The 16758-nt window shown below is 39.1% G+C and overlaps 1 protein-coding gene across 8 annotated transcripts in view; it reads left to right on the top strand.

Annotated features, from left to right (window-relative positions):
- Positions 1–11102, top strand: part of TRMT9B (tRNA methyltransferase 9B (putative)) — a 117357-nt gene extending 106255 nt beyond the window's left edge. For all 8 annotated transcript variants that reach the window (XM_083836194.1, XM_083836193.1, XM_083836195.1 and 5 more), the window contains 2 exons: positions 2646–2819; positions 6165–11102. In XM_083836194.1, the coding sequence (XP_083692320.1) occupies positions 2646–2819; positions 6165–7201 (1211 nt within the window). In that variant the 3' untranslated portion in view covers positions 7202–11102. The remainder of the gene's footprint in view (positions 1–2645; positions 2820–6164) is intronic.
- The last annotated feature ends 5656 nt before the right edge of the window (positions 11103–16758 follow it).

The following is a 16758-nucleotide window of genomic DNA, read 5'->3' as shown; positions in this document are numbered from 1 at the left end:
TTGCACTTGCAGGCATTGTAGGGGTTTCCAGGTCCTGGTGTGTTTGCTTTGTGTTTGTATTATGCATTCAGCCCTAAGCAGTGCATCATTGCAAACTGGGTGCTCCTTTGCATCATTGCATTTTCCCCACTGTTTAGACTAGTAAAATGTGTTTACACAGCATGGTGTACAGATGTACAAAATAAATTATGTTCCTGCCTTATCCTATCAGAGAAAAGCATCTCTGAAGATCTTATAGACCAAAATCAAAAGATAATATACAGTTTTGCTGTTGTCAAGTAGTTCTCAGAAAAACACTGGACTCCTATTATTTTGGATATGCATCTTTTATATTTCTGCACCATTTTCACAAATAATCCGAGGAAATATCCTGTGGCATCTACTCATTCAATAGTCATCTTAACATGGTATTTCTCAGCCAACATTTTTTGTCACCTCAATAAAAGTCATCTGGAGCTTTTCTGAAGTTCTTTGAGGCTTTAAAAGCAGATATCACAGTGGTTGCTGAAAGATCACTCCATTACTGTTTCAGATGAAATAATTTAAACACACGTGATGCATCTGGACAGAAGGTAAATGCTTACAGTTGCCAATAAAAATATTCCCATCAAGGCACACGAGGTACCTCCTTTTATGGGGTTTAATAAGACCTACAGGAATCTGACCGCAGTGTTTATTTTCAGTAGGCATTTTGGTGGGAGGGTTGCCTAGTGGCACCATATTTTTCAAAATGAGATGTTCAATTGATAATCTCTTTTTCTGTTTAATACCACCTTTTATTAAAATATTTTTGTTTGCTAGCTTTACATGAAGCATGATAATAGTAGCAGAAGAAAATAGCATTTTGTCTAATTGTCTTATTATTGTTCATTCATGAGAATAAATGGCAATGGTGTGGCGGTTGTTAACAGCTTCATGAAGGAATCCACCCTCCTGATGACTCATTTAAAAGTGAATCTCCTGCAAATGTAGATTTTTAGAGTACCAAGAGTGTTATCATTATTTGGCTTCATTCCAGAGAAGACCATGTACTTCAGAAAACTCACTGTGATTACAAAGCACTCCACCAAAAAACATGTATTAAGCAACTGAATCTTCTAAATTAATATACATTTGACTAAATGTGTTCCTTCTACGAACACAGTAACCGATAATACTTTATCCTAATTTTAAAGCTTACACTTTCTACCCAACATGAAGAGCTTCATGTTTTATTGCATATATTCCTTGATCTGTATTAATAATATTCATCTTTTCCATTTCTCTTAAGTGTCATTTCAAAGGGTAATGCTTGAGTTTTGCTTTAGAAAGATGCTCTTTTTTCAGCATGGAAGTGTTGTGCTGTTCTCCAGCAGTTCCTGTGCTGTCTCTCTAGATAATGGTGCACATTAACATCAACAACAGCAGCAGCGCTGCAAGAAGCAGTGATGTTTCTAAAGATAACTCCAGGCCTTTAAATTGAATTACCAATACTGAGATGGCTCTCTTTGCCAAGCTGCTACCCAGTTGCTTGGCTGTCAACTTTCAGAAATTATTCTTCACTACTGACCCATAACTGCAGTGAATGTTTCCTAATCTAATTTTGAAAAGTGCCTGTTATGCATACAGTATTGAAGAACACTCTGAAAGATTTCAATTTAGTATAGCACAGGCCCTTAGTAGACATACTTTTACGTAGAATACATTCTGTGACTGTTCATTACATTTACATGTGTTACAATGTGTCAGAACAAAGATAGAAAGAGAAAGTGCCTGCAACATGGCAGGAATTTTATGAATCAGTTATTTTCAAATCTGTATCTCAAGTTAAAATTTTCCTCCCTGCCTTGTGTCAGTGACAGCTGTGGTTTAGGATTTCTTGGAGAGAGATCCTTTCCTCTGCTATGCAGTCACAGAGACCTTGCTGGCTGTAGATCTTGGTGGGGTGGTTAACATGGCTTACGATGGCTTCAGAGTGAAGATCTGGGTCTGGGCCAATGCATCCTCTTCTCTAGTATTTCTCCCTGGAAGTGGGGACGTTCTGGAGAGGTACTGTGTGGGATTTAGCAGAGACTGGGGAGGAACTTGAAAGAGAGATCTATTGTAAGTCACTAAAAAGACAAAGCACCCTATCTTCAGGAAATCCTCTGAGCAGAAAGTAGTTGGAAGCTGGAAGGGTATTGAGGAAAAGGGTCATCAGACTTACCCCATCCTTACTCTTTATCAGGTACCCATTTTTACTCATTGTTTGAAACAGGTTACCAGGCTATATAAAGGCTCAGTATGCTGCTTGATACTGAGCATTGCTCTGAGATGTGCAATAATGGCTACAGAGGACCACTCCTTCCTCCTCCCGCCTGCACTTACCCTTCTTCCCCAAAGAACATAACCTGGTGTTGCACAGGGCTGTGCAATGAGTATTTTTACTGGTGATATTGGTACTGTTACGTTCCTAATAGTGTGAACATATAATAACAGTCCAAATGAGTCCTGCAGGAGATAGGCTAGTAGGAGCAAACACACATTTTGTTTTCCAGGAAGTCTTAGAACTAGGAAAGACAACCCACCCCCTGAACCATTTCCCATTGTTTTCAGTACTTTGAGAGGAATAGCTAGTGTACAGAACATACGACTTCTAATCTAGTAAAGAATATTCTTTTCTTTAGGTTGTGGAACCGGAAAGTATCTCAGTGTCAACAGTCAGGTGTATACTCTTGGCTGTGATTACTGTGGACCGTTGGTAGAAATTGCAAGGAAGAGAGGCGATGAAGTTCTGGTATGTGACAACCTTAACCTTCCCTTTAGGGACCAGTGCTTCAATGCAGTCATTTCCATTGGAGGTAAGACAACAAACATACATTCTGTCCCACAGCATATCCAAATTGTTTTTTTTTTCCATGGATCTTCATTTCAATTAAATTTGTTTTGAAAAAATTATCTGAGAAACGCAGCACATATTGCTGAAATGAATGTAGTAAAATTAAAAAAAAAATAGGTCCATTGCACAGATATGCTGTTGACCAGGGAAGTATGTGGATCATTTGTTTGTTTATATGTGGTCTTGTGCACCCTGTGGATAAAAGATTTCCTTCCAGTATGCATTTTAAACAAGTAACAACTAGTATAAACATGGCTGCTGGTAGTTTAAACACATTGCATGGTCAAGATAAACTTTGGGTTCCTCCTTAGGATCTGTTTTGACCAGCAAAAGCATTGAAAGGGAGAAAACTTGCTTTCTCTACAGAAGAGCTCAAAACTTATGTCAACTATTATGTATTAAGAACACAAATTTCTCTTAGACTAGACATGCAATAAGAATTTAGAAGTGTTCAAGTGCCTGTTTTCTGAGTGAAGAATCTCAGCATCTTGACTCCTCTGACCTATCTTGTTGAAAAAAATTGCTCATAATTTGAGAAGTAAAAACTGGAAAAGAATAGATGAAGAAGAATAGTTAGACTACTCAGTTACGGTCTACATTTTAAATTCAGTTCTTAACTTAAACTCCTTTCAGGCTGTTTGACTGTATCAGCAAAAATATAAAACATGAAAATTATTACTGGTAGCAATCAACGAACTACTCAATCTATGACCAAAATGTATCTTAAAATCTTTTTTTCACTGGTGAACAAAATTTTAAAGGGAGAAAAGGGTGGGTAATATGCAAGTGGTATTTATATAAAATTGCTTTCGTATTAACTAGTTAACCAGTGAACTCTATCCATATATTAGGTCCTGTAGCATAATTTCAGTTCTATTAGATCAGCTGACTTTCAAGGATAGCCTACCTATCTAATATTTAAATTAAATAAAAGGCCTGACACGAGCCAGCAGTGCACACTTGCAGTCTAGAAGGCCAACTGCATCCTGGGCTGCATCAACAGAGGAGTGGCCAGCAGGTCGAGGGAGGTGATGTCCCCCTCTGTTCTGCCCTTCTGAGGCCCCACCTGGTGTCCTCCATTCAGCTCTGGGGCTCCCAGCAAAAGAAAGATGTGGATCTGTTAGAGCGGGTCCAGAGGAGAGCTACAAGGATGATCAGAGGGCTGGAGCACCTCTACTATGAAGAAAGGCTGGGAGAGGTGGGGATGTTCAGCCTGGAGAAGAGAAGGCTCTGGGGAGATGTAATTTCAGCTTGCAGCTTTTCGGTACTTAAAGGGGACTTATAAAAAAGATGGAAAGCAACTTTTTGCTCGGTCAAATAATTCTTCACTCAGAGGGTGATGAGGAACTGGCACATGTTGCCAAGGGAAGCTGTGGATGCCCCATCCCTGGCAGTGTTCAAGGCCAGGTTAGATGAGGCCCTGGGCAACTTGATCTAGTGGGTGGCATCCCTTCCCATGGCAGGGGGGTTGGAACTGGATGATCTTTAAGGTCCCTTCCAACCCAAGCCATTCTATGATTCTATGATAAGATCAAAAGTTTGGCTGGTATTTTTGTACATTTAACAATAGTGGATTTTAATCCCTCTTGAACAGAGACATGGTATGTCTGTCTCCATCTAATTCTAAATGAAGTGGTTTTCATTCCATTCCAGAGCATGGCAAATATTTGTGTGCAGAATCAAATGCTCTTCTTGGCTTTGCTGGTATATTCCTGTTTATAGGATTTATATTTCTGTAGAAACACCAGAATGACTAAGTAATTTTAACCATGAAGAATATTTCACCCATTGAATTGTTTAGAGTTTGTACAGATTTTCTTGGTTGGTTAGCACTTCTTTCTGGTGAACTAAGCTCACATGCTTATGCTGTCAGTTTTGACACCAGTTTACAGGAGGTTCAGTGGTGTCATACAGCCTGCCTCCATTATGAGAGAAAATATCTGTTCCTTTCGCCCCATCTTGTTTAAGAAATGGAAATAGTTTTTGTTTTGTTTTGTGGTGGGTTTATTTTGGTTTGTTGGTTGGTTGTTTTTTCCAAAGTTCAAGAAAATATTGACAAGAATTAGGAGGAGCTGGAAAGAAACATTGACCATACAGACAGGGAAACTCTTCCCAGAGTTTTCTGTCTTGTGTTCTCAGATGCTTCTGAGGACCTAGTTAATATCAATTGCCAAGAAAGTTTTTTCCTGTCCTGTGGTAAAAACACTACATTTTTTTCCCCTTGGTAGCTTATCATTGTTTAGAATAAAGTCAAGGCTTGCTGGACAGTCTTTCATAACTGCTATGTTGAAATAACAATCTTTCAACAAGTAGAATTGGCTGCTGTCAAGCAGCACATATAAAAATAATTATTTTTCTTAATAAATTGAGAAGTCTTCAGCTAACAACATATACGATTATTATATGTTGCTATTTGGTTACATGGAATGTTCTGTGTGTAGAATGGGCTGGTTTCAAGTCCATCTGGATCAAATTATGGAATCAGTCCATCATTGATTCAAATCAAATTTAGTACTGATGATAGAGAGACCAACATGACCGACATGACCAATCTCAGTCCAAGTTAACATTTTTCAGAGTTCAGAGAGAAAGCAGCTGACTTAGCTATTCTTTGGTTTTTAAAATTGTTTCCTTCAGGTGAGTAGGAATCTGTAAATAGACTGGAAATCTTGAAACATAGCTTCATTCCACATCACAGTGAAATTTAAAAATGTGGAAATTATCTTGGAAAAAAAATTCAACTATAGTGATCAATGGTTTTATTTTGACTGACTTTTTTTTTTTTAATACCATAACATAACGTAAAGAAAAAATGCAAATCATGATTCTCAGATATGAAAATGTAGGCCAAGTCACTTTCTTCTCATTTTTTTCCTCCACAGTAAACATTCTATAAAGGCAACACCTTTCTAGAGAATTAATACACTGGAAAATATTTCTGTCTAATTTTTCTCACTAGTTCTTTTGAAAACTGACTGAAAGCTAGTTATTATTTTCTTTTATGGGTTATGAAGAAAACCAGTAACCTCCAGTTTATGTGCCTGACTTTCTCAAATCCGTACCTCGTGATGAGATGAATTTCCTCCTTTGGGATTTGCCTGTTTTTATCCGTTGAATGTAAATGTAAAAGAGAACATTCTGGGGTAAACTTGCACTGTGGTACCGATAAATTCTGCATTGTTGCTGACTTCAGTGGGTGAGAATCGTGATATGACTACTAAAGTGGTTAAACACATAGAGCAGGTTGAAGAAGAAAATGCTATTCCCATACTAATATTCAATACATGATGCCTTTCCTTTTTCATAGTGATCCATCATTTCTCAACTAAACAAAGAAGAATCAAAGCAATAAAGGAAATGGCAAGGGTATTGATGCCTGGAGGCCAGATGATGGTTTATGTTTGGGCTATGGAACAAAAGAATCGTCGCTTTGAGAAACAAGATGTATTTGTTCCCTGGAACAAGGCCTTGTGCTCACGGCATTTTTCAGAATCAAATCAATCTGGAGATAAGGGTGAGTTTGTGCATGCTGTGAAAAGCCAAGATATACACCCTGCAGAGCTAGTCATCTCTGATTGCAGCTACCAAACAACTCTGCAGCCAGAAACTAATTCAAAACATTCCCAAAATACGGACCATTGCTTATCCAGAGCCTGCTGCATGAAAATTTCGGAAGAAGAAAATAGATTTTACAGTGCTCTAGGAAGATCTTTCCGGTCATGGTTTTTCTCCAGATCTCTTGATGAATCAGCCATGAGGAAGCAAACTGAAAAACTGAAGCCTCCGAAGAATGAAGGAGAATGGACAAACAGTACCATGCCCATTCAGCATTCACGGCACTGCAGTTTGGACTTAGGTCACCATGGGGCACTGTTGAAAGAACAAAGTTTAGATGATGATGATGTGTTTGTAGAAAGCTCGCCTATCAAAAAGCCACCGTGGTCACCAGCCACAGATGCACTGAAGGATTTGAGTTTAAATGGAGGACACCAAAGCGTAGCTCAAAGCAAGAGTGAAGAAGCTGCTTTTATAAATGGTTCAGTGGAAGACAGGGACTTCAGCTGCATTTGTAATAAAGATGATACTGTTAAGACTACCACCAGCAAGTTTTTCAAAAGAACTTCAACAACTGATTCCACTGATTCTGCTTTGGATTCTGCAGTATCTGTTGGGGACCAAACTGTTGACGCATTGGATACAAAAGCCTTCATGCGTTATTATCATGTTTTCCGGGAAGGGGAGCTGTGCTCTCTGATAGAAGAGAATGTGCCTGAGCTTCTGATACTTTCTTCCTGCTATGACCATGGAAACTGGTGCATTATTGCAGAGAAAAGAGGAAAATAACTATAAACAGAACAAAACAGAATTCAATGACTGAGGATTTTAAGCTGCTCCTTGTGTTCCTGTGATTGTGCAATTTGATGTGGAATTTGAATCCCTTGTAGTCACGTGCCATCCGTTTCCTATCTATGTAACTATCTGATGCAAGGCTTGTATATAGGAATGTAAGTGGCAAATGATATTTATGTTTTGTTAAACTTTTATGAAGTTAAAAATGGAGAGTTTTATATTGCTTTTAGCAAATAATTGTGTTTTTAAATATACTTTTATATTGAAAAATAAAACTTTTTATAAGACAAGGAAAGGATCAGGGCATCTTTTATGAGAAATAGCCTCTTCGTAGGACATTTATGCTTTGTTCTTGGAATGCTTAAAACATGTCACATTACTCCCTGTTCTTAAAGTCCTATAAATAGAGACATAGGCACATTTTAAAACACACTTGACTGTATACTGCTTGAGTGCATGCTGCATAACTGGGAGCAAACATAGTCCCAGTGCTACTTAGTTTGGAGTAGAGTTGTTAATGGGCAAAAGCCATGTACAAATAAGCTCTTATTGCATGTTCTCTTATTTGTGGTTTGTATTTTGGAGCAGATGACAGAATGGATTTTGAACAATAATTTGGACTTTTGTTTTGAAAACAATTTAATTTGCGTATCAGATGCAGGTTAAGTTTTGCACGTTAGCTCTCACAAATACTTTATCTTAATTTCCTTTGCTGCAGGTCTTTGCTGGTTATTCATATATAGGAGTCAGAGGGATTAGTGAGAGTAGCAGTATTATGTAAAGGTTACAAAATATCAAATATTTGAGATACATATATCTTTTTGATAAGCCTGGGTAGCTAAGATAAATAGTACTTGATAAGATTAATAAAATCCCAGTGCACATCTGGTCAACTGTCATATTTGCTCTGCTCATTCACTGACATGAGAATACATACTCAATGGCATGTCAAATAATGTAGATAGGAAGAGGATACAAGTCAAGTTTGTATCTAAAATATAACATTTCCAGGCTATGTTGTGTAAGTAGATGGGTTTTGGATGGAATTTTGGATTGGATGGATTTTGGTAGATGGATTTATTTTTTTTTCAGTAGAAAATCCTAATGATACTGACTATTTTTAGATGTAGCTGCCGAGGAGTAATTACTGCATGGTAATGTATTATAGATTTATTTACTGGATTGTTGCCTGTAGAACAATCATTTTCGTCTTCCTCATAGCTTGGGATCCTTGTGCTTTATCCTTCCCAGGTCTCTACCAAGTGCCAGGGGCAAATCCTTGCATTCCCCACTGTCTTTTGACCACAAAAATGTGGTCAAAGAACTGTGTATTGGACACTTCTGAAATATTATTCCACTGTGTCTGAGCCTTACTTCAGAGCAGTGGCAATATTCCCTGCATCGCTGGGTCCAGCTGCTCCCTGTGCACAGCTCAGGGGCTGGTCCTGCTGCATCTTCAAGCTCCCGTTTTAGAAGCACAGTGTGAAAATGCCCATGCAGGCATATTGCAGAGTCAGTATGGGTTGTGCTCAGCTCCACACCTCATCTGCAACGTCCTCATGTCTGAACAGTGAGGTTTACCTCATTTGCTGGATATTTTTGGAGGAGATTGAGGATTTAGAAGCAAACTCAGTTGCCTCCAGATTAGATGTGGTAGGGGATATTCAGCACCCCTGGAATCTGGGCCATATGTAGGAAGGAGGTAGTTGCTGATCATCCTGCATCCAATTCTGAAAGTTTGTTCTTAAACTCCAACATGCAGAATCTCCATTCCAAGCATATATGAAAATTTCTATTGAAAATTATTAATCTAAACTGACAGGTTTATTTAACTGGGAGAACCAACATTAAATTTTGTTATCTGTACATCTACATTCTACCTGTATAGTATTGAGTATGTAAATAAGCAGGCTGATAAAATTTGGGGTAAATTAAGAAAAAAAAGGCTTCCATTCTCTTTATAACAGAGACGTTCTGTCCCTGTAAAAGGCTGACTCTATGTTTCAGGCTCTACTAAAAACTTCATGCTGTATCAGCTGTATGAATAAGACCTGTCACCTCAAAGCCACTAAGGTACTTTAAAATGCTTTTGTGTTTGTAGACTTTCCCTGCATAGTTTGGTTTGAGATTCTTGACTGGGGATAGTTTTCACAGTTATTTGTTTCTATATTTCCACTTCTCCTGTTCTGAGCTGATGTCACCAAATCATATTACATGAAAGTTTGGACTGTGTTGTCATAAATTCCTGGGTGGGGTGGGTGTAAACTGCTTTCTTTTTCTTTTTGCTGTTGGACTGGGTGATCTTTCTAAGTCCTTCTAACTGAACCGTTCTGTTCTGCTCTATTTGTAAATTTCCCGTTTTCCTCTGAGAATATATAGTCACCAAGTACCACAGTTTTTGAAGATAGGGAACAGGCAGCTGAGGTCATGAACCTCAGGTCTGCCCAGCAAGCACGTCAGGCCTTTATTCACATGTTCAGTCTCCCATCTACCCACAGAAGCCACCTGGCTCTGTAACAGCTTCATCATCTCATAAGAAACCAGAGTACATCACTCAGAGCATGGTGACTGTCTCTTCTGATGGGTTTCCCTTTTGATGAGACCCATCTTAAGCAAAATGTAATTCCCAGAAGAATCCATGCAATGCCAATCTTCAATAGCTTGCATACATCCTTAATGTCTTCAGAGAGGTGTGTATGCAATTGAAAAGTCTATAACAAATGAATGAATATATAAATAAAATCCAGCTGTCCCTACATGCTCAGCGGTGCCCAAACTACAGGATCTTACTGCTGTAAGGTAATGGGCAAACGTATTCTTGTATTTCTTGTCTGACTTATAGTCAAAATTCTCACCCTGTTTATGGCAATATCAAGCCCGATACTGACTTTAGTGGGCTAGGATTGCTCCTAAGCTGCTCATCTGCCCTTAAGTGGCACACGGAGATGTCTCGATTACATGAGAAGAGATGCCCTGTGTTTTGTTTTTTTTTACAATTTAATTTACCAATATTGCCATCAGTCTGAACTGGCTGAACAAAAGCTGCTACTATGTTAACTCTTATGCACTGTAATCCAAATGCGCAATTGCAATCAAAAGGGTGCAGTTGAACAGAGCTATTTCTGAAGGACTAATACAATTGCAACTTTTGATAAATGACATTTCACTTTTTTTTTTTTAATACATAAAATATTTATATTAGAAGTGCAGATGCTTTTTTTTTCCTCCTAATGGCAACTGATTTACTTTCTTCCCAGCTTGTGGTGTAGGAACTCGTAAAGCACAGGTGAGGTATGAAAGCTGTAAATATTCTAGCAGATTTTTTTTCTGGTACATATCGGTATACAAGTTACTTATGTGCACACTTTAAAATCATACCCAGTGAAGAGCTGTGTATGTTACACCAGCAGAACAGTTGTAGTGAACCACCTGGGTGGATTCTGAATAGGAATAATGGCTCTGACCCTGGGCCTCTCCCGAGTTGTGTCTCCGTCAAGACGCATTCGTGTCACCATTGGGCTGTATTAGTATCGACATTGTGTTGAACCTAGTGGTCTAGCCATTTTCTTGCTCAGCACTTTGACAGGATTTGTGGCTGTTTTAGTATTCCGGGAAAATGAAGTATGTCAGTGTTAAATATATGCAGTCGTATATCTATTTTGTGAGATCAGCATTTCTTATTCTTGAAGTATATTAATTCTGGCAGCTACCCGTGATTTTATCTTCTGACCTCCTTGTCAAAATCATGCATAGATACTGCTCTGTAATCAGCTCTTTGTCCGTACATGGAACCTATTATCTATTATTTGAAAGAAAATAAATCCTACTTGGTTAAAATGTTATTTCCTACAGAACTTCTGTGCTTTAAGATTAGTTAATAAATATATTAGCCACTGGAAACTCTGTGTCTGGGAAAGTTCTTGATGAATGTTAAATTTGAGCAGACTCTGTCAGTGCCATTTGCTCAGTAACAGGTAGACCACATGGGGCACAATGGGATTTGCTATGAAGCTAGGGACTCTGCCTTTGCTTTAGATGTTCATAGGCAGCCTAGCCGTAAATGTGCTCATTTGAACTAGGTAAATAAAGGTGATGAAATGTGATTTTCAGCCACTTCAGTACTATGCGTCATGCTGATGATAGAAAAGGGTGTACCTGATGGTCCGGCAGGGTTATCTGCTACAGAGCTGCACTTCCTGCCCTTCCGAACTATTTACTGTACTCCAGGACTGTGCTCTGGGGCATAAGATAACGCTGAAGTATTTCTTTGGGATTGTTTGCAGTCTTTTTACCCCAATTTAAATCAGAATAGAAAAATAATATAATCAAAATTATGCAATTTCCTGGTGAGGTTACAGCTATACTGAGTTAAAAGTGGTTTTACAGGTACTGTGATCATCAATTGTGCTTTTACAATTGCAGTGATCACTTATTGTACCGATATGTTTGTCATTCTAGTGACTAAGGACTTACTAGTAATTAAGCACTATCCAGGTAAGCAGTCATACACGCCTAGCAGTACAGAGCATGTAGCCTAACCGTGCTTAGCTTGTGGGAAAGTCGTGTGAGCACAGACTGGGCAATGGGATGGTAACAAATATAGTTTTAGTGGGATACAGAGTGGTGTCTTTGAAGAAAGAATGAGTGAAATCTGATGCAGTGTTGAGAAGGGCTAAGGAGAAAAAAGCAAAGATAGGAAGTAGACAGAGAAATGAAGGGGAATGGCAAAGGTGAGAGCAGTCACAGCAGAGAAGGCACAATCAGCACTGCTAGGTATTCCTCGGGTAAGCAGAGGTCGCTGTTTTGATTGATCTTACATTTCAGAGGGTCTGGTTGATATCTTCCTGCTGTCTTTACTCAAGAGCACATGCAGAAGAAGCAATGCACCAATGCACCTTTTTCCCACCACTTTGAGTTCAGTACTTGTGCACTGTCAAGGCTAGGCATTTGCAGAGGAAGATTGTTAGGGATAACAATTTTCCCTACCTTTTTATCTACATTGCAGCATGCTTTGTTTCAGTTCATTCACTATGACCTAGAGTAAACTATACCCCACAACATGGAGTTGCATTTATTTTACTCTTCTACCAATATATTTGCACTGGTACGAGCTTTTCTTTTAGAAATAAATATAAAGACAGATTAAAAAAGCATTAAGGCACAAAAAGGGACATAATTTCAGTTGTTGAGGGATACCAGCCTCTTGCTGTTATTACCTGTACAGTAACTGAAGCATATTATCCCAAGTAAAGAAAGGATTGCTCTGAGACTCCCCCTTAACAAAACAGGTATGTGTGTGCTGTAGAAGACTGACTGCTCCAGGCATCTTGGATAGTTAGATAATTTTCCAAATCTGCCACGAGTGAATCCCTAGATTCTCCGTTTGCTACTATGGTAGTAAATATACTTAGCATTCTGCATTCAGATGCATGTGATTGCACAGTTCCCCTTTGCTAAACTAGTAATCAAGGGCTCCACTATTCCTGTTTATTTCATTTCTATTTCTTTCTATCTCTAATTTCACTTACTTTCTTTGTTCTGAGCATTCCCTTCAAAGACTCTCCAGTTCAGCCTGCGTCTTTTCTATTCAGAGAGAGACAAACAAAAAACACAGCAGTAGCACCTCAGGATACCACAAATATGTATGTTTCATTTTTACCCTTAAATCTCCATTTATGATGACACTTTTAGGGTGCTCTCATACTTATGCCTCTGACAGTGGAAGACAAAAATGAGAAGATGACTCCTTAATGCCTCAAAGTGCTATAGCAAACCTTATTAACAGGGACTAATTTACAGGATTAAGGACAATTTACATCTCCAATAGTGCAACAAATGATGGTATCATCTACACATAATTCCCTCTTCCCCCTTTTCTTTTGTCAGCTGTAGTTTATCCATGATTGTCTTTGCTTGGGTACCTTCTGAGCTCTTTAGGTTATGCCTGCATCTTCAGTGTTGATTCTAGGCAAGCCTGCAGCACCTGCACCTGCTGCTTCTCCCAAAGCCACTCCTTCAGAGAAAAGTTCTCTTAAACAGAATCCAAATAATCTGTTTAAACAAGCAAACAAACAAAACATGGCAGGGGCGTTGGAACTAGATGATCTTTAAGGCCCCTTCCACCCCAAGCCATGCTATCATTTTATGATTCTATAAACCAAAAAATGAGCAGGAGGAGCTTCAGCAGTTGTGATCATGTCCTAACTGAAGCGGAAATGTGGGAGAAGGAAAGAAAATATGGATATTATGAGTGGTGCTCCTAGCTTTGAAAAGATTCTTGGATCTAAGTTCTTCACCCCATGTGTCACTGTTGACCAGGTGCAATACTCTGCTTTGAGGAGGGGTGTGTGGATGGGACCCCGACCGTGGGAGCTGTGAGATGGTATAAGGTTGCCCTCTTCTGTTGTGACAAGGTAGGTTGACTCCTGCAGAATATAAACTGCTTTCTACTCTTTGTACGGCATCTAAAATTCATTTCCCTGGAATATCAGAGTGCTCTATGACCCTCAGGCATTTTGAAGTTTTCATGAGTAAAAGAGATAAAGAAGGGGGACGTAAACAAGCAGATGATCTAGCTGAAAATATCTCTACCATATCAGTGTGCTAACAAAGACGTCTGTGTGCACAGTCAGATTGAAAACTGGTGTTTCCTCTTCCACAAGATAAAAATAAGAGTCATCCAGGGGAGTCTTTTGGGTGTTCTTTTCTGTGTCTCTTTCTGCGTCTTTATATAAGAGACTGTGTGCTACGTGTCAGAATTACTGAGAACAAATTGACCCATCACTACTTCGTTTCCTTACCATAGACTGACATTTAATTATGAACAATCTGGAGGGCAAAATAGTGTTTCCTTTGACAGGAGGAATTAACCACCTGGACAGAAGTGCTTTGTTGCAGAGAAAGCACAGCCTTTCAATACCGGGTTAAATCTCTGCTCAAAACGAGGGAAAACAGACAGTTTTGTGGATCACTGGCCAAAGCCACTTTCCAGCATACACAAGAGAATGCCAGAGGTAAGACGGTGAGAGCATTGATAGAGAGCAGGTCACCAGCATCTCCAGGCTGCTCTAAATGGATGCTTTAGTCAGTGGCATAGCCTGATGAGGGCATTGCCTATAGTGAGCAGTAGTGGCTCCCATCGGTATTAATAATGATCAAGAATGCTCACAGCCTCTTGGGATCTGGCCCTGTCTGTTTTAAGAAGATTGCGCCACCATTGGCCATTGTAACACTTTAAAGGTTACTTGAACTCCTAACGGTTTTAAATAAGAAACTGCTATTATGTTTTATTGTTTTATTGTTTATTTATTTAACTGTTTTATTCAAAAATACATGTATATGTAACATTTTGATACAACCTTTTTTCTGTTTTAATACATGCAGGGAAAAAAAAATATGTTTTACCTACTTTACAATGCAATGGAAACTAGTGCTTGGTGCAACTTTTGAAGGGCAAACTCATTTGATTATAAGGAAGAAAGGACGAAGGCATGGGTGTGAATGAACTACCAGCCAGGTCTTGTTTGGATGGGGTAGCAGGAAGGAAGGAGAGGGTCCTAGGAGAACCACATTATAACAGAAAACAAAAAAACTTTTTTTTTTTTTTGGCCAGTGTAGGGAAATGTCTGTATGCAACCTTGCATGTCCTCAGATTCACCTTTGCCTTTCAGTTCAGACAAAGAGTTTACAGGAAACATGAAGTGATTTAGTGCTGTGCAGAGAAGCCTTCCAAATATGAGCTGAATTTATAATTGACATATCTATGAAATATTAAACAAACCATTAGTGTCTCTGAGCAGGTTACTCACATGAGCACTTCAATCTGTGCCGGATCATGTCTCTGTGGTAACATATTAGGCTCTGGCTTATTGAGAGTAAAGAAGCATAAATGAGAGCTCACTGGAGACAGACCATCAAAAAACACATTTAAGTGGATAAATACCAAAAAGAGATTTAATACAGTGGTTATATAAACTGCTTTCACATTCCTACAACGAAGTTTGAAATAAAGAAAAAGTCATGTGCACGGATAGCCACTTGATAATAAATGTGAAGATTTCAGAGATGATTACAGACCGCTGTTGGATGGAGTAGTTGTATGGGGAGGTTGTGTCTCTGCGCACTTGGGTTGTTGCCTATGTAGAACAGGCTACAGGATGCCTACATGAAATCATGGGATGGAAGGAGGGTCAAGCAAGGGGGAGAGGCATGCACCTTCCCAAACACTATACAGATAGCTGACGGGGGGACATTTCAGGAGCTCTGGGACAGATGCAAAGAGTCTGCTGGTGCCCCTGCCTGGGAGCCCCAATGTGCTTGAGCTGGGCTGTCCACCAGTCCAGGATACTTAAGACTTCTTTCCAACCTGAGTGGAAAAACAAATAAACAAACAAGAAAACAATGGCATCTGTTAGCCTCAACCCACCAGGCACAGCTAGAGAGATGTCACTCTTGGTGAATGGCTCAGCTGTGAAACACTCACGGTCCCCTTCTCATTTCCTGAGGAACGAATTGGCGTGGTCCATAACTGAAACACATCCTTGCCAAGGGATATTCGATAGTCTGTGCTCCTCCGAGATGTCAGTTCACCAAAGAGCACATTGGTTAGCTTGCATTCACAGTATGAAAATCATTGCTGCAACCTCTCATCTCTACAGACCTGTTTTTTTTTTTTTTTTTTTTTTTTTCCTAAATACAAGCGGTAGAGAAAGGTAACATGCAGTGAAATACCAGCACACAGTCTGGAGTAAGTGGCAGCTGGTTTGCTCCCATCAGTTTGCATATACCAAAGCTGGCCTTCCCTGCATTGGCTGGGTGTGCACAGAGAATGTATGCCGTAACATTTTTCTGCTGAGGCCAAGGTCATTGCTAACAACATCATAGCAGTCTCCTGTGTTTGTGTGCCAGCTTCCCTTCAGAACAAGTGCAAAGGTCTGAATGAGTAAATCGGAAGGATTCAGAAATGGAATAGAGAAGATGGCAAAGCAAGAGAGAGGAATATTCCTAAGCGTGCTGGAGAATGTCACAAATGAGAAAAAAAAAAAAAAAACAACAAAAATGAAATAGAACTAGTTTTTGAAAAGTATTAAGGGAGAGGAATAAAAGTATGAATATGAAACATAAGGCAGTGTTTTTCTTGTATGAACCGGCCAAGAGTCTGTACAAGGAACCACAGGAAGTTTCTCAAGATTTTTTTATTTTTTATTTTTTAATTGAGAACTAAAAGCTCAACAAATAAATGTAGTTTCACTAAAGTCTAGACTAACGACACTACACCGCCTGAGGGGATTAAGTGGATAATCAAAAACATTTTGTGGTTTCTGCTGTTCCCAGAGACCAAAACTAGGGACAGAGGAAAATCAGAGGTCGTAAATGAGCCAAACTGAAAAAAACCTCAAAACCATGCAGAAAAAGATGACTTTCCCATATCCAGTTAGAGGCCAACTTGAAAGTAGCTAAGTATTATGAAAGACAGAATGCAAACACAGGATCTACAGCTGTGATCTGAAGTCCTTTCTTTTCCTTGTAGGAACATAAATACTCAGAAGCGT

This window comes from Anser anser, assembly GCF_964211835.1.
Source record: "Anser anser genome assembly, chromosome: 4".
NCBI lineage: Eukaryota > Metazoa > Chordata > Aves > Anseriformes > Anatidae > Anser > Anser anser.
Note: the sequence above shows the minus strand (reverse complement) of the source record. Positions and strands in the feature narration are given on the sequence as shown.